This window comes from Colias croceus, chromosome 18 (assembly GCF_905220415.1).
Source record: "Colias croceus chromosome 18, ilColCroc2.1".
NCBI classification, from domain to species: Eukaryota; Metazoa; Arthropoda; class Insecta; order Lepidoptera; family Pieridae; genus Colias; species Colias croceus.
Window position 1 is genome coordinate 6871319 of NC_059554.1, and position 25802 is coordinate 6897120.

At 35.7% G+C, this 25802-nt stretch overlaps 3 protein-coding genes across 3 annotated transcripts; 2 read left to right on the forward strand and 1 right to left on the reverse strand.

Annotated features, from left to right (window-relative positions):
• Positions 1-555: 555 nt before the first annotated feature.
• LOC123699690 lies at positions 556-5582 on the reverse strand. Its single transcript, XM_045646700.1, has 3 exons — positions 3113-5582; positions 1906-2118; positions 556-1655 (listed from the first exon to the last, which is right to left on the reverse strand). The coding sequence occupies exons 1-3, from the start codon at positions 5384-5386 to the stop codon at positions 1575-1577; spliced, it is 2568 nt and encodes an 855-aa protein (XP_045502656.1). The 5' UTR covers positions 5387-5582; the 3' UTR covers positions 556-1574.
• A 4730-nt stretch (positions 5583-10312) lies between these two features.
• Positions 10313-25279, forward strand: LOC123699697 (chromosome-associated kinesin KIF4). Its single transcript, XM_045646710.1, has 20 exons — positions 10313-10450; positions 11080-11473; positions 11732-11833; positions 12534-12725; positions 13114-13273; positions 13766-13977; positions 14489-14651; positions 15395-15920; positions 16426-16614; positions 16952-17125; positions 17495-17698; positions 18548-18702; positions 18914-19062; positions 19589-19833; positions 20906-21034; positions 21465-21653; positions 22129-22368; positions 23513-23568; positions 24520-24594; positions 25108-25279. Exons 2-19 carry the CDS (start codon positions 11230-11232, stop codon positions 24590-24592), a joined length of 3402 nt encoding a protein of 1133 aa, XP_045502666.1. The 5' UTR covers positions 10313-10450; positions 11080-11229; the 3' UTR covers positions 24593-24594; positions 25108-25279.
• On the forward strand, positions 23586-24501 carry LOC123699698. Its single transcript, XM_045646711.1, has 2 exons — positions 23586-23979; positions 24209-24501. Exons 1-2 carry the CDS (start codon positions 23665-23667, stop codon positions 24233-24235), a joined length of 342 nt encoding a protein of 113 aa, XP_045502667.1. The 5' UTR covers positions 23586-23664; the 3' UTR covers positions 24236-24501.
• Positions 25280-25802: the final 523 nt, after the last annotated feature.

Genomic DNA, 25802 nt, shown 5'->3' on the forward strand with positions numbered 1-25802 from the left:
GCAGGAAATCTAGTTCATGACACATTACACTAATAGATGTCGCTTTTTAGAAACATTATTTTTATTCTTTCTAGATTTTAGAATTTAGTAGGTATATAAAATTTGGAAATGATATTTATTAGTTTTTATTCTATTATTTATCAGAACAAATGCGAAAGCTTTCCGTCCACGTAAAATTCATACGAATTTTCAACCCTAAAAGTACCATCGCCATAGAAAGTTTATCCGTTCTCAAGGTCCACTCTTTCTACGTGTAGTGTTTACCAAAATTTCATTAAATTAGTTCAACTTTGTAGACACACACATACACATGGTACAGGCACAATTACAAATTTCGCTTTTATAATATTAGTTTCTACATAATATTCCGATTTCGAAAACAGTTGAAATGATTTCGCTGAAATTTTATCGTTTTATTATTGTAAAGAGGGCACAGGATTCTTATAAAATTGTGATTCAGGCACTAATAGTTCCTATTGTATTAGCAGTGATTTAGGTTTAGAATTTAGTTATTAAGTTTTTATATTTTACGGCAACAAAAATTGAAACAAATAATTATTTTCTATAAAATTTATTAAAATAAGACAAATATGCATTCCGTTTACACAAAAAGATATTATAACTTAAAGCAAAATAATGTCCTTTTTAATGAGAATTAAATCATTCGAATCAATAAAATATTACCTATATATTATTTACATAAAATTATAACACGTTGAGGTGTTATAGGTTACTAGAACAGTATATAGCTATAGAGCTGTAGATAGAATAGTTTAGAAATTATTATATAAAATAAAATAATGTAATTATTTTCCTTTCGTTTTTTTATGGATACAAAAGCTATTAAAATCGATACTGGGAATCGTACAAGTTGCTAGATAGGAATGTGTTGAATACAGTCATTTATTTGTGTTTATCATAAAATCAGAAGACTTTGTCAAAAAGTCCTGATATAATAAAATATGCTTAATCACTTTAAACCTACATAATATAAATAATTCTACAGCTAAATGGCAAATTGTAAATGGCGATTGAAATCCACAATTTTGAAATAAAATAAGTCACAGTAAATAAATATTAAGTCACAATAATTAAAATTAACCATAATTTGTATTTATATTAGTGCTATCAGTTGTATGTATAATGCAAAAATTGCAGTTTAATATTTTAAAATATATTTTTTGACTTCAAACATGCAATTATTATATCATTTTTATTATCAATGTTTTAAAACATAATTAGTATAAAATTGTCAACCTGATAATGTCATCAATTTCACATAATTTTTATGCCCTACTTACTGAAATTCGAATAAAAAAATAATATTAATAGTGGTCCCACTAAAAATCTAATCATGATAAGTTACAATTGTGATTATTGAACATTTATTGAAATTGTAATAATTTAGTATAACTTCAAAAATCTTATAATTTTCCTTACCTAACCAAAACTAAAACTTAAAATATTTCTATTGAGTAAGTAGATATTAATCATAATTTAGTGTCATGCTTAATTGACATATCTATTTGTTCTTACTTCTCTAAGATAATATGTTACATCATTACAATAGAAAACTATTCCACAACCAGATCAAACTCCTCGATGTCTTCGCACATTGAATTGAAACCCGCTGCCCAGGTCTCTGCTTCTTTCTCCTGAAAATAAATATACAATATGAATTTAGTATCCGAGATATGAAAACAGCAATTTTGAGAGCGCGGCGTCTGACATCTGCCACCATCCTCGCTAGCTGGCCTGAGATCCCTTTTCTAGCTCGCTTGCAATCCCTTTTCCGTCATGCACCTCCATGACGTCACTCTGACGTCACAGCTGAAAACGCCCACTGTTGCCTATTCCACTAACTCTAAGATTTTTTTTTCAATTGTTAATTTGCTTTTTACTCACCTCCTTTTTAGTCAACTGTTGTTTCTTCGTCAACTTTTTCTTAACAGTCCTCTTACGTTTCACAGCTGGTAATTTGAACGACAGGTCTTCTAAATGGTCTTCATCGCTGGAAGACTCTCTATCACCAATTTCACTTGGAGCTGCGTCACTATCGGAGGCAGAATTCTGTCGGAACGTAACTTTCTTTGCTTTGCCGTAACTTTTGCGTGGAGGCTAAGAATTGATAAAAAATGTTAATAAAGAATTAATAAAATTACCCATATTGATGCATTTAACATATTATATTTAGAGTGATAGAGTCACCTGCATTTTTTTAAGTTTGAATGAACCAACTCTGATTCAATTTTGACCCACAGATTTTAATCAAACTTTGTACACAAGGATTGGTGACAATATAATAATTTCATTCAAAATAACTTCAAGCATTTTATATTATATCTTTTTTTTTCACAATATAATTTTTATCTCAAAACTATTTAAACCAAGATGGTAGTAAATATTATCATATCAACTACCAATTTAATTGAATATACCTTCTGCAATAAATTATAGGCTTCATACACATTACATCAGCATCTTATTTAGATGTGTAATTTGTAATTATCACCTCTAATTTTAATTTTATGAAAAGTTGCAAATTGAAGTTAGATGGACTGAGTCAATAGTGACATGATGTAATTAACCACATAACATCACAGCATATTAACAAAATGGTTAGCACCTAGGTATCAGGCAATTTCTGATTTTTTTTTAAATTCTAAGTTTAGATTTAAAAAAAAGCTCAGTTGGATAGAAACTTATTACATCTATAACATGAATCAATTATGGATAATTTTTATTTGGTTGTTTTTTATGAATTAAATCAAAATGACTTAAAAGTAATTTTAAAAATTACTTTATCATTATCATTAATATCTACATTTTTGCCAAGGTTCGTAAATATTTCTTTTACTATAGATCATCCTGGGCAAGGTCAGGATAATACACAATTAGTTATTTTCCTAAGAGCCGATTTTTTAATCCTTGGTTAAAATTTATCCGTCCAATAAAGTATTACACGAACATATTAAAATGTCACCTGTAAACTGTCAAATACGGACAATTAAAATACATTTTTGAAATGGTAGTTTAAAATGTTACTCGATGAATAAGTTTAACCAAGGATTGAAAAATCAGCCCTAAAACAAACAAGAATAACTAATATTACCTTGTGATAGTGATGTATCAGATCCATATCTTCAAACAGATGCACAGATTGAGAATCTTCATTTTCCAAAGTGCTTACAGGATTTATAACTGTTTCTACATTAGTTTGTGCAGCATCTTTGTCTGGGAACACTGGTGGCTCTGTCCCAGATTTAGGGTCTTCATAGTTCTTGTTTAAATTATCAGAATTAAGCACAGATCTTACAGCATGTGGTATAGCAGCTCTAGATGGTCCCTTCATATCATTAATCTCCTGCAGGACTGCTCGAGCCCTTGGTCGTAAAGCTTTTACCCTTTTATCTTTTTTAAGCGGAGAAATATTTTCCTGCTCCTCGCTTTCATCAAAACCAAAGAATGTGTTACGTTTTTTGGGTGTTTTGTCTTTTTCATTTGGAGTTGTCAAGATTGAATTTTCATTATTCTCTTGATCAACATCCATTTCAACTGGATTCTCTGACCCAGGGGATGCAGCGCTTAGATCACTTTTAGAATTCTCTTTCGAAGAACAACTCTTTGTAGGAGTTATATTCACTGATGCATGAGTTATATCTTCAAACAATGAATTTGCCTTGACTGGTGTAGATTTTTTCTTCTTTTTATTTGCACTCCTTTCAGCTACTTCTCTTATAAAGGAAATTATGCTTGTCTGTTTCATACTTGGCTGTTCAATGATTTGGGGCAAAGATTCATTACAATCAGGTACGAGATTGGTATAGACATGTTTTTTCTTTGTGTCACTTGCATTTATGAATGAGCTTTCAACAGCTGGTGTCATGTTAGGCTTAACATATGTATTTGCTTGCCATTTTATAGGTAAGCTACCAAATTCAACTCTCCATGGACTAGCCAATGGATGCCTTGTGGACATATTCATACTACTGCTTGCTACGGGCTGATCGTCAAAGAAACTTAGGTCTTCTTGTAAATTCAATGGGTCTTTAGTATTAGCTGGTATGTCATGATGACTTGCATCATTTACAACTATTTGAGGGATGTCTCGACATGGTGAATTTACAGGTGAGTAGTCAATATTATGACCTTCATCAAGATCTTGCAGATCCTGTGCAATATCTTCGACTCTGACTGAATTGTAATTATTTTCACAGGGAACACTTTTATTTATATTAACTTTAGATATTTCCGGGTTTCCCTGTGGCAATGTTTCGGTGTTAACAAGTGCAGCATTGACATTTTCCAAAGCTTTTGGAGTTTCTTTTTCTTTGATATTTGGTAACTCTTTAATAACATGGCCTTCTACGTTAGCTTGAGTTACTTTAACAGCGTTCTTTAAAGAAGCCAATGCTTTTGCCAAATTTTTCTCATAAACACCCTTCACTGCTGCCTTAGGCTTTGTCTGTGGCTTTTTAGCAACCCTCTTTTTCTTTTTCTTCTGGGGTGGAGGTTCCTCATCTGGATCAAATGTAAACTCATAGGGATCAAGTTTGCTTGAATCCCTTTTGAGAGATTTCTTTATATCATCAAATACTCTAAATGATGAATTAGCATTCACAATTTTTCTTGATTTATTCTTGTTCTTGGCAGATTGCTGCTGCTTTTCAAAACATTGATCAATCTGCATTTGTTTCTTGCCATTATTATTTGTATCTGCCCCAGGTTTTGCTTTGCTCTTATTTTTCTGAGCCACTTTTTTTGCAGCAGTTGAAACAGGTGATATCTTGATACTTGTATCATTATGTGATGCTTTACTTGGAACAGACTTAACAACTTTATTTGCTATGGGTGTGCTAGCATGTACAGGTTGCAGAGGTATATATTTATTAGGACTTATTGAATGACCTTCTAATTTTGATGGTAATCGACAAATTCGCTTAGGGCGAGATTTTATTATACTGTTGTTTAGAGGGGATTTGTTTTTAAGGGGCGACAGCTTTACAATTGGAACTTTTTTCGTCGGTGCTGACTTAACTGGTTTAGTTGGAGTTGTAATATGAGTACTTGATAATTCATTACTACTATTACTTAAATTTGTTAATATAGGATTTCCAACAAACCGATTGGGAACTCGTCTTACACGACGTTGCTTAGGATTCTCATCTTTACTTGCCTGGGGGTGGACGTCATTATTTGTGTTTGGTGACGATTTCTTGGTTGAAAATGTCGCATTATCATCGGATGCAGAATTTGTTTTATCCGCTAGTGCCTTTCTTGGAGCTTTTTTAACGTCATTTTTAACTTTTACTTTCGATTTGCTTGTTAATCCAACATTTTCTTTTAAAACTTTTGTTGTTTTGCTTCCTCTAGTTTTTGGCGGCATGATGTCAAACTATCTTTTATACATCACCACAAGGAGTCAACACGATCTTTCCACGAGAATTCACTGACACTTTCAGCAATTGTTTATACTTTAAATTACACAAAAAAACAGACGGTTATTGATTCCTTCCCATATAACTTTATTTTTAAATAACTTAAACATAAATTTGTAGATTTCACTTCACATTAATTCACATTTCACATTCACACAGTTGTCAGTTGGCTCCTCCTATATTACTTTACTCTTTGGTTGGCTCGTTTTTTTCTGTCAAACCATTAACCAGTGTCAACTGTCAAACCAAACAACAAATCCACAATGACAAATTCGGAAATTTCTGTAGCCATAGACAAATCTATCATGTGTATAAGTATTTAGAGTATATATACTATCTATAGAGTGCGAACAACCAAGTGGGAACAGTAGGCACAGGTAGGAACAACACGACGTTCCCGCCGCGAGCGCTCGCAGTCGTGGTTGACACCCGTATTCACAAACGTTACTGTGAGGTCTCATAGTAGGCATGGACGCATAGGGGTAGCAAAATCATTTCACAAACAATACTTAAGTGGTGAAGCGCACTATGCGCTCGATAAACTGAACGCACAGCTAAGCAACTTCGTTAGCTACTTTAGACAACGCATAGTAGACCAAAAACAGGCCACGTGTACAAAACGTGTGAAGTTATATTTTTTTGTCGTCTTAATTTGTTGTTACTTTCGAGTTTCGACCTCAAAAGTCAAAATGGATTATAGCAGTGAAGAAGAATTCGTAATTATATTAAAGATAGGATATTTGAACAAAGGACAATTAAAACAAGAAAAGTGGTACGGGACTTTCAAGATCCTTATTTGATTACTATAGTTCGGAAGAGTTTAGAAAACGTTATAGATTTTTGAAAGATGTTGTTTATATATATATATATGGCTGTGAGTTGAAGGCAACAGTCAAGTCCTCCCAAGCTTGCTTTTTAAATTCAATATTTTTTGAATTAGTTCGCTTGTCTTCAATAATGGGTCGGTCTCGTACTAGAGCCACGATTAGTTCCCTTTCCGACGTGGTGAATGGTATTTTCTTAGAACTGGAATACAATTATTATGTACTCATATTGTTTTATACGTCACTCAAAATTTTCGTTTAAGTTTTCCTTAGTTTGCCAGTCAATATGCCATATCAAACCAAGTTAAAATTACATACATAATAGCAAAGTAATAACATTACAATGTTTAAACTTAGGTAATTTGTGAAGATAGTAAAACAAAATTTCTCTGACCACATTGCGTCCGTAACGGTATTTTTTTTATTTCCAGTCACGTGCAAATGAACAATGTTTCTAAACAAACGGTTCGAATTGATTGTCATTGTCATTTACTCCTGTCAAACTCTACCATGAACTTAGCAATACAAATGGACCAATCACATGTCGCCATTTTACGCAGTGCGTTTGCTTTGGCAAGCATTACTTAAGTTTTGTCTATGAATAGAAAGGCTCGATGAATGGAACGCACTGAGAAGTGTTACCCTTGGCACAGTGTTGATGCTTTACTTAGGGAAGTACTGTTTGTGAATACGGGTGTGAGTGCTCACGAAGTGCGTTGCTCTGGAATTTTTTTCATATTTACGAATAAACATGGTGCAATGTGCAGTTCTATCTTGCAAAAACGATATTAGAAAATACACAAAATTTAATTAATCCACTATCACATTTCATCAGTAAGTCGATTGTTATACTTATTTTTATGAAAATAAATCTAGCATCGCGGGGGTGAAGGGGAGGTGGGAGGCGGACACGCGCAGGGTTGCTCGCGCGCCTCACTGCCGCCACGTGATCGTAGTGATGTGACCTGACCAACGCTGTACGCTTTAAAATTAAAACTCTTTTAAAAATGTATTACAAATAAATTTGTGGTGTGTTTTGTATGATACACTTTCTAATATTATGAATGCGAATGTATTATAGTGTAAATGTAAAGTATGTAATGTTACGATATATTTTCTGAACCGCTTAATTGATTTTGAAGATTTTGATAGTAGAATGGATAAAATTAAAAAAAGTTTGGAAAATCCAAAAGTGCACGCCTCATAATCTCATCCTTTACAATAAAATTGATTATTTATAAAGGTGTATATAATATAAGTATGTAGATACACTTGTTCTCATGTGCCAATGCTCTTGTACTGTCTCAAAACAGTTGGAAAAGTAAAGAAAGCGGTACCGTAATAATTGAGCTATTTTTCTTGTGGCCCCACCTAGATGTGAAAGTGAAACTGCGCAGGTTTAAGGGACTGACTACCAACTTATTTTTTTAAACCTTGGCTTATAGTATAAAGAATCGAGTTTATAATGGTGAATTTTGAGTACACTATAAATATAAAAAAAGTCGATATTTTTTTTGTTTATTTAATAACAATTAAACCACATCGAATCAGACCCTGAAAAATGAAAGGGTTCTATTCCTGAGCATACTCAAGCGTAAGAGAAAAAAAAAGAATCGATTAGTAAAGTATTTCGGTCGCTATCGTGTTAACAAGAAAATCCTCCGCACATACAGACACACGGACGTCCAAGACAGAACTTTTTTAAACTGTTTTTTAACTAGTTTAAATAACAAAAATGACATCAAAAATATCATGAATGTTAAAAATAGTGTTTTTTCTTAATATGTGTGTGTATGTATTATCTTACAAGTGCAATGCATGATACATAAAGACATTTTAAGTTTGAAAAATCAGATGTTTTGCGCGAAGTGACAGTAGTACCCACCTCAACGCTTCGCTTATGAGGCGTGCAAAAATATATTAATATTATTTGTTATGTTATCATTTTAAATTATTAATTATTCCTTAATATTTTTTACCATTTTTAAAACATTATTATTATTGTTTGATTTCTTATTAAAGAAATAGCACTAAACCCGATCTTTTATTTTATTAACTTTATTATTTAAAAAGTAGGTACTCTAAGTACGTTTTTCTGATATTCCAATTAAACATATTTTTTTAAAGTACTTATAATTAATACAAGAAAATTTCTTATATAATATTTAATATTCAAATGGAATAAACAAACTTTATTCAGTTGGTAAACAAATTTAAAATTACATATTTATACTTTATTCATATATTTTTCCTTTAATAACTTATTTAACATAAAATTTCCTTATGATACATATTTATTTACATAACTTATCGATAGTTCAACACGCAATTGATACCTACCCATCCCTATTTGTCACACACACATCTATATAGTATCTATAGCTCATCTGCCTACGATGCGCACTAAGCAATTTGTGCAATACACTCGCTCTATACTATTGTAATATTATATACTCTAAGCCCCTTTATATTGATTAAATTAAAAGGTAAGTAAAAATAAAAATAATATATTTTTTTAAATAGTCCTTGAATACGCACAATGGAAAAAAATATTTTCTGTTTAATTTAAAAAAAAGACGGGTTGCACTCCGGGAGTGCCGGCAGAAGTGAAAACTTGATTATTAACGTTCAGCATGTTTGATATTTTGGAATGGTATCCGTCTTACGCATGGAATATAAGGGCTAAAAAAAATCCGTCGTACGCTTTTTCGATCAGGCCACGTGTCCTGACTAGGCTTGCCAGGTGTCCGGCTTTAGCCGGACATGTTAGGCTTTTTGCAGTCGCGTCCGGCCAAATATGTACGTGTTTGGCCTGTCCGGCTTTTGTCAGGCTTTTTGTCAGAGTGGCGATTCGTACGACGATGGGCGGACGAGCGCCCGACCCGAACGGACAAGGGCGAGCGGAGAGCAAACTATCTTCCGGCCGGCAAATATAACTAGATTTTGTTATTTTTTAAAGATTTTAAATTGTTCTATAAATACCTACTATAAAGTAAATTCTTACCTAGCCGTAAAATTTATATTATCTTTTTGTTATTTTCCAGAAGAATGATTATTTTTATTTGTTTTATTATATTTTTTAGTTTATAGTATTAAGAATGCCAAAAGAGAGCTATATTCATTTGTTTTTTAGTTTTAATAATATTTAATTATCTACAAAAGACTGATGATCCATTTGTAAGTAAAACTGTAATAGTGTAACTTAATAAACATTTCAAATTCGTAAACGAGTTTTTTTATTATAAATATTATGTCCATCTTTTAATAAATATCGAATATCCTCACTTTTCACCACGTATAAATACTTTTTTCAACAGCCCAGCTGTAAAAACATTATGTTTGGCAATAAAAAAAACATGTCCGGCTTTTAGGCTAAAATGTCCGGCCTTATATAGTGCGCAGTCCGGCCTTTGCATTTTATGGCCTGGCAACCCTAGTCCTGACGCGAGTTTTAAGATTTTATACCCAACGCCGCTAAAGAAGTTTTCACTTCCATTAATTTTTGCACGAATGTTTATATTAAATGTACATAATATTACGCCGTTACGCCGTTAGTACACCGACGCATTCGCTTGCGGCAGCGAATCGCTGCGAAACTACTGCGTAGCGAAATATCTGCGGAACGTTAGTAAACAGCAATGTTTTTGCAACTTTTTCGCAATGCGGCAACTAACGCCGTTAGTACGAAAAATTTTGTTTAAAGTACCAAAATTTTTAATATTATGAAATAGTTTTCATTAGATTTAAAAAAGATTGCGTGAGTACGTTTTTTATTTTAATTAATTAAATTAAAAAATGTAGATGTTTTCATCTAATGTTATTTGTTATAATAAACTATTAAAGTATTGGATGGTAATAATTTAATTTAATCGAATTATGAAAATTAATAATTTTAATCGTGATTGTATTCGCGAGGAAACTCCAAAAGTCCTTGCAGGTGGAAATAATTGGAAAATTTTACTGAACTCTATTATCTATAGCCAACCAGATGACCGTTTGCCGTTGTAGTTTTGAAATTAGAATTACCTACCATTACCTACTCGGCTTGCTACTCGGTTATTGCCTCGCTGTTTGAAACTTTGCAACTGAATGTTTCGTTTATAATATGGTTTTTTAACATAGTGGTGCTGAATTTTTATTCAATATTTCAATGTTTATGAAATATAAAAGTATAGCTGTTCATATGTGGTAAGCGTTTATTTTTGGATGTTTTTTGTTTTCTACCAAAGTGAAACTAAAATCTAAATTCATTGTGCTAAATAATATCGATGACTTCGTTTTTTCACTTAAACATGTATTTAAACATTATTACCTACATATTGAATAAATAAAATCCTTGTAAAAGAAAAATGTTTCTTATTGATTTCATTCAATAGGTACCTATGGGTACCTACTTAATTGACTAAATTTAAACAAATGAAATCCATCATTCCATCTGTTCTCAATTCAAACGTCTTACAGGTACTTAGGTACCAATTCGCTTATTAAAATGATAAAATAGTATTAGATAAATCTAAAGTTGTACTGTTTTATATACCTAGGTACAGTAAATTTATGAAGAATCTTATAATATAAAAATGAATCCCAAAATGTGTTGGTAAGCGCATAACTTGAGAACGGCTTAACCGATTTCGTTAATTCTTTTTTTATAATATTCCTTGAGGTTCGAGGATGGTTCTTATATAGAGAAAACGTGAATATGTACCACGGGCGAAGCCAGGGCGGAACGCTAGTTTAGAATAAAACAAATATAACAAGTAGCAACCTATTATCACTTTGTCAATAATTTTTTAATTTATATATACCAACCTTTTTAGGCTAAATGCAGATATACTGGCATGGTGACAACAGAAAAAAATCACTGACAGCTCATGGACATGATTTAACAACATAGAAACTATATTTTGGGCTTAAACACGGGCCAAGGGTACTTTTCATGGTAAAAAAATCATAAATAAAACCTCAAAATGGTTGACACAGAGTCTAATAAGGGCACTATAGATACAGTGCAAGTTGCGTTAAGAATAAGGCCGTTGATGCAGCAAGAAATTGAAAGAGGTTGTGACGAATGTATCGACATTGTTAACGGGGAGCAGCAAGTTCAAATAAAGGATTTAGCTTTCACATACAATTATGTATTTCCACAACACATTACCCAGCAAGAGTTCTATGATACAGCCGTTAAAGGTCTCATTAGCAAGCTTTTCCAAGGTATGTTAAAGAACTTTAAATGAACCAAATTGTAAATTATATTATTGCAAATTTTTATGTGAAATGTGTAGGTACCTAGTTGTGCTTGGTCATTATGGTGAATTACTAACTCATATTTAGTTAATAAAGCTGACCTGTTTCCTGCAGTGGAAATTTAATAGGACCATGGTTATCTTATAAGATAGAAATGTGAACTTAGAATTTTGATAACTTTATGAACTAGTTAGTATTTAGTTTATAAGATTTTCTTTATTTCAGGTTACAATGTTACAATACTGGCCTACGGCCAGACTGGTTCTGGAAAGACTTATACAATGGGCACAAATTACTCAGGTTCCTATGGTGATTCGTCTAAATTAGGTGAGATGATTATTATTACTTAATTGTTCATTTATTTTTAAAAGTAATACTTTTTCTAAGGAACTGTGATGTATGTTAAAATAATGAAACTACATTATGTTCGAGATAATGGGGCCCTATATTTCGTTAGTCTTTTATTTTATACTAGCTGTGCCGCGCGCTTTCACCCGCATTGCTCCGCTCCACTCCGCACTTACCTTGATGCATATAAACTTCCTCAATAAATGGGCTATCTAACACCGAAAAAATTTTTCAAAACAGACCAGTAGTTCCTGAGATTAGCATGTTCAAACAATCAGCTTTATTAAATGAGTATAGATTTCCTCCAATCAATATTTCTATACAGAATAAAAAATGGATAAAAATATATTGGATAACTTAAAAATAAAATAAATAAAATAAAAAACACTTTATTGCGCACACAAAACAAAACAAAATCAAACAAAAATAATACACAAACAATGAAGCGGTACAAATAGGCGGCCTTATCGCTAAGAAGCGATATCTTCCAGGCAACCTTAGGATATAGGAAAAGTATGAAGAAAAATGAATAATTGGATAGTAGAAGGAGCATAGCGAGGCATAGAAGGTGCAAATAAAAGTAGGAAATAGATAAATAAATACAAATATTAATACATATATACATATATATAACTTATTTATTATTTGTTCATACATGTAATTGAGTATTATGTTTTAGGTGTTATTCCTCAAGCTGTTGCTGATATATTTGACTTTATTGAAACACACGAGGATAAATTTATATTCAAAGTGTCGGTTTCCTTTATGGAACTATATCAAGAGCAGTGCTATGATCTACTTTCTGGCAAAGAGCGTGGTCATAGCGTTATAGAAATAAGGGAGGATGTCAATAAAGGGGTGATTTTGCCAGGTACATTATATGTCAATTTTTATTTTTTTTTCCACTTTTACACAAACATTTCATAGTTCATGTTTGTATCTTTCTATTTATTTTAAACACTTAATACATATTTATAGTTGAATTGTGATATAGATTATTTTCTGTTATCACAAACTTTAAACTGTCTTAAACTATTAACAGTTACTTCCAAACATTTATTCCAATTGTAAAAAAGTATTTATTTTTATTTATTTATACTTTATTGCTCTGAAAAAATTACACATTGAGACTTCATCTAGGATACATTGTAACAAACAGCGGCCTTATCGCTAAATAGCGATTTCTCCCAGACAACCGGTTGTACAGAGAGAATAAAGTTATGTGTTTAAAATTCTTTAGCTTGTTAATTTTTTTTTAGGTATAACGGAACTGCCAGTCACTTCCACTGCAGACACAATGATGGCTCTCGAGAAAGGTTCATCTGGACGTGTAACTGGTTCTACGGCAATGAACCAAGCTTCCAGTAGGAGTCATGCTGTGTTCACGATTGTCATTATTAAGGAGAGCCGTACTGATAAGTATGTTATATAGAAGTAGTGTATAAATTTAAAATTGTAGGAGTAACTGTTAAAGGGAAGACTGTAGAGAAACATATACACATGTCAGTTAGAAAATATAAGTCTACTAGCGGTCCGTCCCGGCTTCGCCCGTGGTACATATTCACGTTTTCTCTACATAAGAACCATCCTCGAACTTCAAGGTATATTATAAAAAAAGAATTAACGAAATCGGTTAAGCCGTTCTCAAGTTATGCGCTTACCAACACATATTGGGATTCATTTTTATATTATAAGATAAGATTTAGTTGTAGTTGATCCCTCTTGTTTGTTAGTTTTTAATTATTATAATTGACTAAAAAGGAATATAAAAATGCAAAGTATTGGAACTTAAATCTATAATAAAATATAGTTATTACAACTAGTTTGGTATATAAAACAACACAAAAAGCAAGTTTCTATCTACTTAATATTATTGTACGTTTTTAATTACCCATACTCCTTTATCTACAGAAACATAGCAACATCATCAAAGTTCCACCTCGTTGACTTGGCTGGTTCCGAACGTATTAAAAAGACTAAAGCCAGCGGGGAGAGGTTGAAGGAAGGTGTTAAAATCAACCAGGGGCTGTTAGCACTCGGCAATGTGATCTCTGCACTGGGGGACGGCACCAGTAGGAGCTTTATTAGTTATAGGGACAGTAAACTTACTAGGTTGTTACAAGGTGAGTGAAAAGTGAAGTCCCATGTCCCCTAGTGGGGAAAGGGGCAGATGCATTATACATCTGTTTCACTGATCGATTTTATTTAGGGTGGGGTTTAAGTAGGTGATCAGCCATCTGTGTCCTGCCAGACCGAGACATTTTTTTTTTCTTCGTCTCCACCGGGAATCGAACCCAGGACCCCTCGGTGCTACGCTCACGCGTCAACCACTGTACCAAGGAGGCGGTCACAAGGTGAGTGATTTGTATTATTTAAAATAAGCAACCATTGCATTGAATTTTCTTTAATCAGTAGAAAGTAACGTTATTTCCGAATAGCTTATGCTATATTTTTTTTTGATTGGTACTCTTTCACGCAAAAATGACCTATCTGATCTGTTTGAAATTGGTATAGAAATAGACTAAAGTCGTATCAGCATATAAGCTACTTTACTTGCGTACGCACTGTTTCTAGCTAGTATTTACGTATTATTCTTGTATCTTATCTAACAAAACACAATTAATTAAATCACAGACAGTCTTGGAGGTAACTCGTTAACGCTGATGGTGGCTTGTGTGAGCCCAGCGGACTATAACTTGGACGAGACGGTATCAACTCTGCGATACGCAGATAGAGCGCGTCGTATTCGCAACAAGCCGATTATCAACCAGGACGCTAAGGCTGCCGAGATTGTTAGGTTTGTAGTTAACACGTATTTTTAAGCAGAAAAATCTAAAAAAATATAAATAATGGTTACCTACTTACCTACAAACCAATAGTTTTCATACCTAGTTATATTTTCAATTAATTAAAATCTTTCAAATTGTTTGAAGTCACAAAACACTATTTAATATAACAATTTTTAGAAAAGTTTTGACTTGTTGAAAATGAGTTTGAAATTTATCGAATTATTAAAATCATGTTACAATGTTACAATACTTGCCTACGGCAATGTTACAATACTTGTCTACGTGCGAAGAGACGTTGCGTCTCTCTGTATACTGTACAGAATCTACTATGGGGAGTTCTCTGAGGAATTGTTCCACCTACTACCAGCCGCACAGTTCCACCACCGGACCACTCGCCGTAAAAACCAGTTCCATCCGCACCATCTGGATGGTTGGCGCTCCACCACTGTCCGCTTCACCCGCAACTTCCTTCCGCGTACGGTGAAACTGTGGAACGATTTGCCACCTGCGGTGTTCCCGAACAACTACGACATTGGGGCCTTCAAGAAAAGAGCTTATTTGTCCATCAAAGGCCGGCAAAGCACCTGCAACACTTCCAGTGTTGCTAGTGTTTATGGGCGGTTGTGACCACTTACCATCAGGTGGCCCACCTGCCCCTTTGCTTGCTCTGACATAAAAAAAAATGATGGCATGAAAAAAAATTATAAACAACATAAGTGTACAATTGCATATCTAAAATACTTCTTTACAGGCTTAACAACTTGGTCAATGAATTAAGACTCCAGCTTCTCGGTAAATTACCAACAGTATGTGAACAAAACAATGAAAAATTGGAAGAAGAGCTTGAAAGAGAGAAGGCGAGATATCAAGAACTATTGAAGAAACACAAGCAAGTTACAGAACACCTCGGAAATATGTTGATAGAAAACACTAATTTGTGTGAAAAGGCATTATTAGCGGAGAGCGCGAAGGAAAAAATAGAACGTAAATTGAACGAACTGACGCAACAATGCAATCAAACTATTGAAAACTTGAATACATCGGACAATCAAGATGAAGAATCGCAAAAGACGACTATGGTGGACTATTTGAAAGAAATAAAGACACGTTTGGAAGATTTGCAGTCGTTCAACATGAAGACTAATGAAGAGATGATCGATCATGAGATCAAGCTGTCGTTTGTGAAGAAGGACGGTGATGGCGAGAAATTAGATGATGATGAAGTACTCAATGAGGATCAAGTTGTTTTAGAGGAAGAGAAACGGGCTATGGGACAGGTAATGTTATATAATTATGTTTGTTTAATAAAATCTATACTCTTTGCTAACTTATTAAATGTTTATTGAATAGTCATGAAAAAAATTACGCGCAAATTATGACGTCGTATAAAAAAGTACTACTACATACTCCCGTTATATTTTGTGCGTAATTTTATGTTTCCCCAATTTTTCGTTTAACAAACCGAATCTATACAATTATAAACTTAAGTACCTTCCTAGACTTGTTTCGAACTTGTGTATTTTTAGGAAAGTGTTTTCGACCCAAAACATTTTCGAGCGTTAAAACAAAATCTACACTAATATTATAAAAAGGAAAAATTTGTTTGTTTGATTGTAATGAATAGGCTCATAAACTACTGGACTGATTTTGATGAAATTTGGCACAGACAATCTTTAGACCCTGAGAAATAACATAGGCTACCTTTTATTGCGAAATATGTACCACGGGCGAAGCCGGGGTGGACCGCTAGTATAATATAAATGTATATATGTTTGTTACTAGGTTGCACTAAACCAAGAATTACAAGAATTAAACCGCGCCATGGCGATCAAGGCGTCTGTGGTGCAAGCCATACTCGCCAACAATAAGGAGATGATAGACAGCCACCAGAATTTGCGTGAAAATGAGGAAAAAATCACACAATTGGAGAAGGAGAGAGATGAACTCATGCAGCAGTTGAAACATAATAGAGTGAGTAATTTATTTTAGACAAGTGTTAAATTTAAGAAATTGAAAACTTTTTAATTGATTTTAAACGCAATTTTATATGAACACTGATTATGTGTATCGTAATGGGCATATTTTTAATTACTTATTTATTTCGAATAAACGATTGTGGCATAAATTGTAATTGCTGAAATTATGGTGGTATAAAACCTCATCGGTTTCTATAGATATGGTCCAGTCATTGTTCAAAAACGAAAGGCACAAATTTAAATTTCAATGTTAATAATAATCATTAAATTCTCCTATCATTGCATTTATATTCCCATAAATGTATCCAATTTTTTATTGGTTCTATTTCCAGAGCAAAGATCCATCACACGAAGAGCGGCGTACTAAAGTGTCCACGCTCGAGGCGGAAATAACAGACCTCAAGAAGAAGTGCCAGGCACAAGCCAATATCATTAAGGTCAAAGAGAAGAATGAAGCCAAGATAGCTTCGTTGAATGCTGAACTACAGGCCATGAAGGCTACCAAGGTAATTCTTTGCTAAATTAGTAAATTCATTTGACTCATGAAACTGCAAAAGTAAGGCATAAAAAATATAACTTATTTTTTTGTTATATTCGGCTAATTAATGCTTATATTTTATTCTAATGAATAGACTATGAATCTCGAATATGTTTTTATTAAGAAAAAAAATCTTAGCTTTTTTTTATTCCAAATCCGCCGGTTAATTCGACTTTTATTTCATGTCATTCGTCATGAAAATAATGAAAATATACACTTACGGAATTACAGACACATTGGTGATAAATTTTTATTTCTATGTATGAATGATGATGATGATATTAAATTATTAGTAGTTAGTTATAAATATTTATTTCTATAAAATTCTGTCCCCCAGGTGAAAATAATCCGTCAAATGCGCGAGGAGAGCGAGAAGTTCCGCAAGTGGAAGGCGGACAACGAGCGGGCGATGCTGCGCCTGCGCAACGAGGACCGCAAGCGAGCCACCGCCATGGCCAAGATGGAGTCGCTGCACGCCAAGCAGCAGAACGTGCTCAAGCGCAAGATGGAGGAGGCGGTGGCGGTCAACAAGCGGCTCAAAGTGAGGCATCTATATATATCTATCTATCTATCAATACAGAGACAAAGCTTCATACAACCAGACCCGTGGCACTCTGTGCACGTGAGAGAAGCAGCGCCGGTGACCTTAGCCGCAGCGTGTTAGCGCTACTTACTACTACTACTTACTTCATCAAAAAATGGAAAATATAGTTTAAAAAACTAAAAACACGCTTTTAAAAAGCTTTTCAAGAGCTGATTATACATGGCACCCCCGCTTTTTTCACAATTATACTATATATTGGTTATTGTTTAATTCCTAAAGTAATGATTATTTTTTCTAATAGTATCTAACTATCTTGAGAGTGTGTTTTTTAGTTTTTTTAAACTATATGTATTTATTTTTTTAATTACTGATGTTTTAATTGCCAAGGAAATAGGAATGTCCAAATGAAATTGATTCTCTGTTTAATTTTTAGGCAACTTCACATTTCTGTCTAGGCAAATTTTGTCAATCGTGTCCATCCTCCCCACTCCCATCCTCCCCACCTCCATCCTCCCCACGCCCTTCCTCCCCACGCCTATACTCCCCACGCCCATACTCCCCACGCTCATCCTCCCCACTTCCATCCTCCCCACTTCTATCTTCCCCACTTCCATCCTTCCCACTCCCATCCTCCCCACCGCTATCCTCCCCACTCCCATCTTCCTGAGAGAGACTGGCAGATTTTTCATGATGCGTATGCAGTATGACGTCACGCCGCGCGCATATTCACTGACACACGCGCAATGTGTAAATGTGTTGTACATGCCAGCTTTAGACAACCTGACCTGTAACATAGTAATTTTCAAATTTACTTTATACAGCCTTATTATTTTTTTTATCATACAGGAAGCTCTAGATAGGCAGAAGAAGACGGCAATGAAACGCAACGCCAAAGGCAACGTGAAAGCTGGTGCTGTACAACAGTACATTGAGCAAGAGCTTGAAGTGCATCTCAGTATTGTGGAAGCGGAGAAATCGCTTGAAGAGCTTATGGAATATCGGTAAATTTAAGAGTTCTAACACACGTACGGCAAGTTGTGAACGGCAGAGGCTACTACAGCCGTCGCCACCGATCACTAAGCAGGATTAGAAACCGCGTCCTTCGCATTAATGTTTTCTATTTTTGAAGTTATTTTAAAAATTTATATAAAAAACGAAATATCTAATTTGACGATTTCGAAAGCTTATTTAATAATAATTTCCTTTATTTAGGGCGTGGATAACAGAAGAAATAGAGAACCTCCGTAACGGACCAGACAGTGAAGCGAGCAGTAAGAAGATAGCCGAGCTCGAGGACGATCTCGCGCTACGGAAGGCGCAGATTTCTGATCTGCAGCAGAAGATTCTTACTGCTGATCAAGGTATGTTATTTATTGTAGTATTGTGTGATGTGATTTTTTTCTGTATTTTCTTAAGTGTGCACCCAATAAATGTACTTAACTACAATTATTATTATCGACGACTGAAAAAGTGTTTATATGAAATGTTCTTCAAGGGTTAAAATTTATTTATTTATTTAATTTAATTTTGAAAATTATTTTGAAAAGATATAAAACAAATGTATGGAGGAAGGAGAGGGTTTGATATTTTTCACCATCAACTTATAATTTATCTATTTTTAATTGAAAAAATATCATACCACGATATTACATTTATGAAATACTAGCTTCCGCCCACGACTTTGTACGTGCATCCCCGTTTTTCCCCGTTCCCGCAAGAATTTCGGGAAATCCTTTCTTAGCGGATGCCTACGTCCTAACATCTACCTGCATGCCAAATTTCAGCCCGATACGTCCAGTGGTTTGGGCTGTGCGTTGATAGATCACTATATCAGTCACCTTTGAGTTTTATATATATTAGATTAGATTAGATTTTCCTTTTTGGCAGAAAACAAGGCACGCACACAGTGGGACAACATTCAATCAATGCTCGAAGCTAAAGTAGCGCTCAAATGCTTATTCGAGCTATTAGTAGATGCTAAGCGCGAGCTTCAGAACCAGAGCGAAAAGGGATTCCAGTCCAAATACGAGGAAATAAAGGAAGCTTTCGATAGACTGAATATTGAGTATGAGAATAGCAAGGCGGACTTTGAGAGACAGATTGCTACTATGAAACTCCAGAATGAACAGACTGTAAGTAATTTTTCTATTGAGTAAATGTTGGCTTGAATAGATATAATTCGCCAGTAGAAATGTGATCTTTATCAATCAATACTATTGTATATAAGATACAATACAATTATATCCATTTCTGTATTAATAATAAATATGTGTGTATGCAAAATTGAAAGGCTCTGCCAGATAGAACGCGTACTTAGCGCGCATGTTAGTGACGCGTGCTAAAAACGCGTTCTAGTTGACAAGGCCACAGGGATTTAGAATTATTTCAAGTTATACTTCTTTTGGCGCGATGGAGAAAAATGATGAGAGTGAATTTTTACGATGCGCGCGCACACCGACACCTAAATTTAACAGCATGAAGTTAGTTCTAGGTGGTATGAAAATTGATAACTATGTTCAAGTTGTATATTCTAGAATTTTTTCCATACGCTATTGAAGTATAACTTCTAACGCGTGTACATATGTACACACACTCTTTTTTTTACATTGATTATACTACTGTTAGAAGTAACTTTTGATTTAATATTTTTGTGGATGAATAGTTGTCAATGTAGTTGTCATTATTTCATGTCTGAACATGCTTAGCTGTCGAATACTATAAAAAGCCGCTCTCCTTTATCTCGTGGCGCATTCGTACAGGTAAAAAGAACGCTGACGGTTAAGCTGCGCATTGGCGATTTATCGGTCTATTTGGTGTTATGAGGTGGTATAAGAATAACAAATAGGTAGTTGCGAAGCCACGATTCGCGAGCCTAGTTCAAAAATAAAATAATCGGCACATAGCTTACGTGCAAAACTCGATCCATGCGCAAACACACCCCATCACTTTCATCCAGCGTTCTTTTTACGTGACGCGTACTGTACGAATCGTGCCTAGGGGCTCGGACGTTGTTTATACGACGTTTGACCCAGCTACCCTCACTTTACTAATAGTCGTTGACTAGCTGCGATTTGTTATCAACTACCTACATCAATTAGGTAGCTGTGTAGAATCGCAGTACATTCTTAATATTCAACCAGGCCTCGCGTGTAATATCTTATACTACTATAATGAATTATAATTGTAATAATTTCTTATTTACAGTTAAGTGATCTGGTAGCGCTGCAAGCGGGCGGCGGACGAGCGGGCGGTGTGCGGGGAGAAGCGTGCCGCAATCTGCAAACCGTTATACAGTACCAGCAGGACAAGCTGGAGCAGCTCGAGCTGGAGAACGTAAGGATCTATTGAAGCTGTTGAGAAATATGACATTTATGCTTTTCGGTTTTAACGTAACCTACCCATTACTGTGGACTCCATAACTGTTTCTGGATACGAAAATTATTTAAGGATAAAATGTTGCGAGTTCGTAGAAATACCAAATAAATATACTTGTTTATGAATAAACTAATATGTACATGAATTTATTGAATTGTCACCGGTCCATAATAAGTATACAAAGTTCGTTTAAAAAGGGTTAAAATCACCATCTGTCTAAATAAGTCTGTTACATACAAACATACAGGAGAAGCTAATAAACACGTATTTTGTGTATTTATACTTATATCCGGCTCGAAGGACCAATAAATATACGAGCCCTTGAAACAAATTTTAATGAAATAAATTCACAATAATTTCTCATTATTTTCGTATTATAATTATTCAGAAAAAGCTAGCGGACGAGTTGGAAGAGCTCCGCAGCGCGAACAAGAAAGTTAAGAAACGCAAGAAGGAGCCCGTCGACACGCTCAAAATGGTCGATTATACGGACATCACGGATGAAGACGATAATGATGATGAGGATAATAATAAGGATCCCGATTGGAGGGCCACGCCGCTGTTTAAGCGCATTCAGGTATGCTTTCGCTCTGGGTAATAATCTAATCGTTTTGAATTTGCGATCGATGCGATTAGAAAGTGAAAATTTTAGAAAAATTTTAATAAAATAATTAGTTGTAAGTTTTCACTTTTAGCAGTTTACGACCACTTCCTTTCTTTCTCTGTACGAATATGAAATTTTGTCTTGTTTGTTCTTCTCCATCTAAATAAAGAAAGCACACATGTAATAGATAATGTATAAGATTTCCGTTTTACGATGAACATTTATAATTAGACTAGCTTTCCGCCCGCGGCTTCGCCCGCGTTTTCAGAGAAAACCCCGCATAGTTCCCTTTCCCGTGGGATTTCCGGGATAAAACCTATCCTATCTCTCAAGTTGGATCGAACTACACATGGTGTGCGAATTTTATTATAATCGGTTAAGTGGTTTAGGAGTCCATTGAGGACAAACATTGTGACACGAGATTTATATATATTAAGATTATGCACAGGCGCAGCGCTCCCGCCTCACGATGAACTTCAGCCAGTCGGGCGACGCGGACACGAGCCGGCCCACGAAGCGCAGCAGCGACGGCAGCGCGCACTGCTCGTGCCGCGGCAGCTGCAGCACCAAGCTGTGCGGCTGCAAGAAGGCGGACAAGGGCTGCGGGCTCGCGTGCCGCTGCCAGCCCGAGCTGTGCAAGAACCGGCGCCAGTCCGACAGCGCGCACAGCGACGACAGCAACGAGAACGTGAGTGTGACCGGCAGCTGCAGCACCAAGCTGTGCGGCTGCAAGAAGGCGGACAAGGGCTGCGGGCTCGCGTGCCGCTGCCAGCCCGAGCTGTGCAAGAACCGGCGCCAGTCCGACAGCGCGCACAGCGACGACAGCAACGAGAACGTGAGTGTGACCGGCAGCTGCAGCACCAAGCTGTGCGGCTGCAAGAAGGCGGACAAGGGCTGCGGGCTCGCGTGCCGCTGCCAGCCCGAGCTGTGCAAGAACCGGCGCCAGTCCGACAGCGCGCACAGCGACGACAGCAACGAGAACGTGAGTGTGACCGGCAGCTGCAGCACCAAGCTGTGCGGCTGCAAGAAGGCGGACAAGGGCTGCGGGCTCGCGTGCCGCTGCCAGCCCGAGCTGTGCAAGAACCGGCGCCAGTCCGACAGCGCGCACAGCGACGACAGCAACGAGAACGTGAGTGTGACCGGCAGCTGCAGCACCAAGCTGTGCGGCTGCAAGAAGGCGGACAAGGGCTGCGGGCTCGCGTGCCGCTGCCAGCCCGAGCTGTGCAAGAACCGGCGCCAGTCCGACAGCGCGCACAGCGACGACAGCAACGAGAACGTGAGTGTGACCGCCCGCTAGGGGCGCTCACGGCACAAGTCCGTCCATTATGGGGGCTGATCAGTCTCCACGGGATCGCATCCTTGGTACAGCGATCGACGCGTGAGCGTAGAACCGAGGGGTCCTGGGTTCGATTCCCGGTGGAGACGAAGAAAAAAAAATGTCTCGGTCTGGTATCACCTACTTGTCCCTAAAGAAAATGATCAGTGAAACAGATATATAATGCATCTGCCCCTTACCTAGGGGACACGGGACCTCACACACTATTTCAGTCTCTACGGGCTAATATAAAGGACTTGTACCGCCGTTTTCCTCGGCCGACACACCGCCACATAGCAGCTGTTTCGTGACTTCGAGATGCTGCTCGCTATGTGTGGACCCGATTATTGCCCACTGCATCTTTGATATCCATCCATTCATATATTTACTAACTAAAAACGATTCACGAAGAAATAAATACTCAAAATTTTTATCCTTTCTTCTTTTTATGATTTTAAATGTATTATATTCCATATAGCTCCAGCAGTCATAATTTATATCATGCATTTTTTTACAGGAAACCAACAACGTAGCTGTACTGGACACCACGCCGCCATCTTACTTCGACAAACGGTACGTTGTAACATTTTATAACACTCGCAATGCATGAACACTGTCTAAAACCAAGCCAAATAGAAAAGTTTTCATGCAACGCGAGTATAAATTAATATGAAAAGCTCAAAAACTAAACGCAAGTTTAGATTTGAAACGTCACAGGAACTAAGCGATATGACGCGGAACGATTCCGATAGTACAAGTACTCAAAGCACGCCAACAAAGCAAGGGAAGCGTCCATTGCGGCCTCTATCCGAACCGAGGTTGAATTCGAGCAGTCGTACGCAGAAATGGATGTTAGCACTGCTCTTGTACAACACTTGCGTGGCTCCGATGTCCTCGTACTGCGCGAACACGATACTCCAGTATGGAATGGACGCGGCCAAGTACAATGTCGTGTCGAATCTGTTCGACTTTCTGATGAAAGAGGTTACTCCAGCGCGCACGGCTTGCGGACTATGCCCTTACAAAAATTAAATACTATGCGACTCGACTAAATGGGAAAGCCAATACTTGGAATTCCATTTTTTTAATCAAAAACTTTTTTCTTCATGCAAACGTACTTTCTAATAATGACGTCACAAAATGGCGTACGAACAATCCTATTCTCAGTTGAATCGCATACTATAAGTGATTAATGTGTCCTTTCTCTCGATAGGCACAACGAGAAATACACGTTCTATAAGAACTTGTCGGGGATTTGGCACATTTTTAAAAGGAAGGAAAGGGATTGATGTTTGTAAGTGCATAGTTCTGCAAGGCGCACTGTTTTGTAGATTTTTTGATCATTTTTTGTCGGATCGTTATTGCTTTTTAATAGTTTTTAGTTGTAAATATGCATATTTCATTGTATTGCAGAACTATGTTGTTACCACCTCATTCTAGTTTTGTAATTAGAAATATAGATTCGTGTTTTTACGTAGTTAGATGGTGAATTGATTTAAAAATAATGTCACAATTAATTTTCAGAGATCACCTTGATGCAACCTACATAAAGAAGAAGAAGTGTTATTTTTTTCCCAAAGACCCAAATAATGAGTAAAGGTGAGTTTTAAACGATTTAATTATAAACCTTTGACAAAATAATATATTCCAAGTTCATAATAAATATGTGCATGAAAGTTAAAAAAGTTAACTATTCGTCATATCCGATGCACATTATCCCCCATAAATAGTTTTAAGTTCTATATATTATATAGGTAGCTATTCTATAGCGTGCGTGCCTAGCACACGTGTCAGAAGTGAAACTTCTTTGGCAAGATTCAAAGATACCAAAATCGTCGCATGACTCCATGACGTGTCGGTATTGCCAAGACGCGAGCTTGAAGTTTTACTCTCAACGCGCTTAAAGAAGTTTCACTTCAAAAAGTAACTTGTGTTTCTTGTCTATCGAGGTACTTCTCGTAAAATTTCAAAGAAAATAATATTGTAATATTCGGGAGGTACGCAAACAATAGATGAACAGAGCTTTTAATATTTATATTTACATTGTGTTTTTCTTCATTTTTTGATTATTCATTTAAAATACATATTATTAACAATTTCCTTTTGTTGCAGACTGAGCAAACAGGCGCTGGCGCAGAAGTTATTTTATCAAATTTCTTGCATTTATTGACATGTATCAAGTAGAATGTATATCCAAATTATAAGTACTGTATTGATTATTCAAATTGTGATTTTTAGCGTAAGGCTTTTTTTAATAAATTAGATGAGTACTTTAATAATAATTCGCTAAGGGCCGATTTTTCAATGCCCAGATAAACAGCTAGATAGACTTTATTCTTCAGTTAACAAAATATTCAATTTTTCAATAGACGAATAGGACTTATCTATCGAATAACTACGTTATTTGAGAAATAAATCTATCTGCTGCTCCAACGGCCAGATAGCGTGCTATTCGACGATTAGAAGTTTGAGTTGACAACTGACGCGTCAAATTTGGGATATTTTCGTATGTAATAACATAGAGCGTAGAATTTTTACAATAAAGCCTCTTTCTATAAAATAATTATCAATTAAAATCATATTGAAATTGATGTTTTTGATAGTACCTACTGATGATCATGCCATTGAAAATTTGCCGGACGCTGCCTTTATGTCGTTTCCATCGTAAAATATATAAATTTTAACACAAATTTAATCAAAACTCTTTACTCGAATCAAAACAATAATCAACAATCATAGAACACAAGATAAACTTAAAATGCACTCCTGACGTGAGTCATAATGACGGTTGTTGACATACCTATTGC

Bases quoted from the DNA above. Each gene is read 5' to 3' on its own strand.
- LOC123699690 (XM_045646700.1), bottom strand. From the start codon at position 5,386: ATGCCGCCAAAAACTAGAGGAAGCAAAACAACAAAAGTTTTAAAAGAA. The intron at 2,119-3,112 runs GTAATATTAGTT...ATCAATTCTTAG, and splicing joins TGATACATCACTATCACAAG to CCTCCACGCAAAAGTTACGG. The intron at 1,656-1,905 runs GTGAGTAAAAAG...ATTTATTTTCAG, and splicing joins AACAGTTGACTAAAAAGGAG to GAGAAAGAAGCAGAGACCTG.
- LOC123699698 (XM_045646711.1), top strand. From the start codon at position 23,665: ATGAAAAGCTCAAAAACTAAACGCAAGTTTAGATTTGAAACGTCACAG. The intron at 23,980-24,208 runs GTTACTCCAGCG...TTCTCTCGATAG, and splicing joins TCGACTTTCTGATGAAAGAG to GCACAACGAGAAATACACGT.
- LOC123699697 (XM_045646710.1), top strand. From the start codon at position 11,230: ATGGTTGACACAGAGTCTAATAAGGGCACTATAGATACAGTGCAAGTT. The intron at 13,274-13,765 runs GTATGTTATATA...CTTTATCTACAG, and splicing joins AAGGAGAGCCGTACTGATAA to AAACATAGCAACATCATCAA. The intron at 16,615-16,951 runs GTGAGTAATTTA...TTCTATTTCCAG, and splicing joins AGCAGTTGAAACATAATAGA to AGCAAAGATCCATCACACGA.